At 33.6% G+C, this 3,729-nt stretch overlaps 1 protein-coding gene across 1 annotated transcript in view; it reads right to left on the reverse strand.

Annotated features, from left to right (window-relative positions):
• Positions 1–3,517: 3,517 nt before the first annotated feature.
• LOC100641752 (meiosis-specific nuclear structural protein 1-like) overlaps positions 3,518–3,729 on the reverse strand; it is a 4,277-nt gene continuing 4,065 nt past the window's right edge. The window contains exon 14 of the mRNA XM_019993613.1: positions 3,518–3,619. Coding sequence (XP_019849172.1) covers positions 3,518–3,619 — 102 coding nt within the window. The remainder of the gene's footprint in view (positions 3,620–3,729) is intronic.

A 3,729-nucleotide genomic window follows, 5' to 3' on the forward strand; every position in this document is an offset into this window, starting at 1 on the left:
ATCCCATCAAACTGATAGTTAGAGTATTGTGTTATGCCAGGAAACACAAGTATCCTGAGAATCGTAGTGCTCTGACCTACTGGGAGGAAGAGGCTCCTTCAAGACTAGACCTGGGTAAGGATAAATATGGTGGACCATTCACAGAGGAAGAGGTAGAAGATGTGAAGACATTCTTTCGTATGTTACCATTATTCACTCCTATGCTTGGGTTTGGGTTTGTTTTAGTTCTTCCCAGTAGCGATTGCTCCAATATGACTTTAGTCAACTGTGTAATGCTTATATACACTGATGCTTTTCATATCACAGTCCTACTCCTATTCTTCATTTATCAGTTCATCATTCGTGGTTGCTTCCACAAGTATATACCCAGTATGCTTACTAGAATGGGTGCTGGAATCCTCTTTGGTTTATGCTGTTGCATAAGTCAGTTATTAGTTCAACAGTTGACTTCATATGAGCTACTATTAATAACTGAGCAGGTTCTACTTGGAATATCATTGTTTCTTATTTATCCTACTTCCCTTGAGTTTACAGTAGCACAGTCTCCTCAACACATGAGAGGAATGATGGTTGGATTCTGCTACACCTCATTGGGAATTGGGTCTCTCCTTGCATTAGTACTGTTAGACTTTTTAAGTAAAAGACATTATGTTTACTATCTCCCAACAAAGTGTTGCATACTATTACTTATACTGATAGTGTTTGTGATACTGGCCAAACGTTACAAGTATCGTGTGAGAGAGAATGAAGTTAATATTGTTAAGATAGTTGATGATCATTATCAGAGATACATGGAACAAAAAGATGAATATGAGAAAGAACAAGATTATGAAATATACTTTGAGGACTGACTGGTATGATGTAAAGTTTATAATTATTGTATTGATTATTTCTTGAAAAAGGATGTTGTTGAATGAGCTGTTTTTTTATTGGTATATACATGTATACCTATCAATATATATTTTTGCTAGATCTAAAGATTTTGTATTGCTTTTTGTTGCAAAATAATATACAAATTTTAGTGTAGTGGTTTCTTCATTTTTATTTCCATCGCTTTTAATTGTTTTGTATCTATTAACTTTTTTCCTCTTTAGTGATACTCTTACATCTTCAATTCAGATGTGATACAATTTTTGCATCAATAACAGTCTAATTTGAATATGACCAAGAGTTTTGTGACTATAATAGTCACATCATAGTATAGTAGAACTCTACCCTTTGGGCAGTTATTCATTCCATATAAGGGCATCATGTTGGGTGTTACTGATAACATATCAGATTATCTAAACTCTGAGACTCTACAAAATGAAGGAGGAGACAGTAATGGCTCTGTCAAGGGCTAGAGTGTGTGTTAATTGCTCCTATAGCATCTTTCTTCTGCTATTAGTTTTAGATTGTCTTTAAACTTTTTATATTAAGAATGATAAAATTTAACAATTCATATCTTTGCTACAAATTATTTATTACAATAACTGCACTCATAAGTCTCGTATAAACAATTAATAACATTAGGTACTTATACTAGGGAGTAGGAAGCTAGAGATGGACTGACTCACTGCAATACAGTCATTTATGATTAGCCATGCAATCAGCATAACAATAATTTATCATTGTTTGATAGCCTCAGTTGTTAAATTGTCATTGTCTGAATTGTAAATTGTAATTGCCTCAATAGTAAACTGTGTTAATGTTGCCTATGTAGATTCAATAGGCACAAAGACATAAGGACTTAATTTTTTATAGTCTACAGTAACACAATGGCTTTATCAAGGATTAAAGTGCTAGTAGTTCCTGTAACATCTTTCCCTGCTATTATGGTGCTTGTCTGGAATCACCTTATGAATCTTCAACTGTGCCTTCAGTTTCATTTGTATGATATTGTTCTCTTTAAAAGTTCTTCCATTATTTTATCCATTTACATTTGCTGCTATGTCTTATACATCTTCCTTGGATTATTAAGTGATGTATATATAGGAAGATACAGAGCAATAATGATTGGTACTATACTCTGCTTCATATCATGGATTGTAACTGGAGCTGCATTTGCATTCAACTATCATGGTTTCATACTGTGGATTGTCTCTGCCTTTTTTCAATATGCTGGTTATGTAAGTTTTCTCACAAATGTCATTCAATATAACATTGATCAGTTAATTGGAGCATCAGCTAATGAACTGAGTACTATTATATACTGGAATATTGCTGCTCTACCAGTTGGATTCGTTCTAAGTGATTGGTTATTACTACTTAACTATGAACTTTGTAATGTCATAGCATCAGGAGTAGCACTGTCTCTTATACTGGTGTCTCATTCATTATTTAAACACAAACTGGAGAATATATCACTGATCAAGAATCCCATCAAACTGATAGTTAGAGTATTATGTTATGCCAGGAAGCACAAGTATCCTGAGAATCGTAGTGCTCTGACCTACTGGGAGGAAGAGGCTCCTTCAAGACTAGACCTGGGTAAGGATAAATATGGTGGACCATTCACAGAGGAAGAGGTAGAAGATGTGAAGACATTCCTTCGTATGCTACCATTACTAATTACTACATTTGAGTTCACTTCTCTTCTTTATCTACGGCATTCTCATAGTGACAGTAATAAATCCTCAGTACATCGCATAATGTTTGACCATTACGGTACATATCACATTACTCTTCTACTCCTATTCTTCATTTATCAGTTCATCATTCGTGGTTGCTTCCACAAGTATATACCCAGTATGCTTACTAGAATGGGTGCCGGACTCCTCTTTGCTTTACTTGGATGCATAACTGAAGTATTAGCTCAAAAGTTTTTGTCATATGATTTTTTGTTACTAATTGAGCAGGTATTAATTGGAATATCATGTTTTCTTATTCTTCCTACTGCCATTGAGTTTACAGTAGCACAGTCTCCAGGACACATGAGAGGAATGATGGTTGGACTCTGTTATACTTTATTGGGAATTGGATCTCTCATTTCAGTAATACTTTCAATTTTCATTAAAGCATGGTACTATTACATAATAGTGTGTGTCCTCCAGTTGCTTATACTGATAGTGTTTGTGATACTGGCTAGACGCTACAAGTATCGTGTGAGAGAGAATGAAATTAATATCGTTCAGATAGTTGATGATCATTATCAGAGATACATGGAACAACAAGATGAATATGAGAGAGATCAGGAAAGGAAATAATAACTGAAGATTAATTGGAATTTAAGAATGCAAACGTATAATTTAAACTTTAGAGTGTTCTGTCACTAATAGACTCTTTATGTTAATTACTATAGTCTACTATCCTTTACATGTAGATTGTCTTCAACTTCTTAAATAAAATGTGAAATCAATATTATTATTACTTTATTACCTGTACTTCATTATTACTAATAAAACATTTTACTAAAAGAGATTACTAATGCCAACTGGTCCTGTTTGAAGTCCAAATGTTCATGTACATGTATTAGTAAGAGTACATTGTATGTGAGTTCATAAAGTATAATTAATGTAGAGTATCCAGTCTGATATGTTTACCATCCTTCATCATCAAACAGGTCAACTCTATGACTTTTATACGTATCTCTGAAATCTTGTCCTAAGTGTGAAAGGTCTTCCTCGTTACGTAAAACACCCTAAAATTAGAAGGTTAATAATGTACAGCTGTTCTAATAATATGCATCATAAAGTACATGTACACATGTATCTTAAAAGTAGCCCTAACTCAAAAATTTTTAGTCTTAAA

The sequence above is a fragment of the Amphimedon queenslandica genome, unplaced genomic scaffold, assembly GCF_000090795.2.
Source record: "Amphimedon queenslandica unplaced genomic scaffold, v1.1 AMPQUscaffold_13491, whole genome shotgun sequence".
Lineage (NCBI taxonomy): Eukaryota > Metazoa > Porifera > Demospongiae > Haplosclerida > Niphatidae > Amphimedon > Amphimedon queenslandica.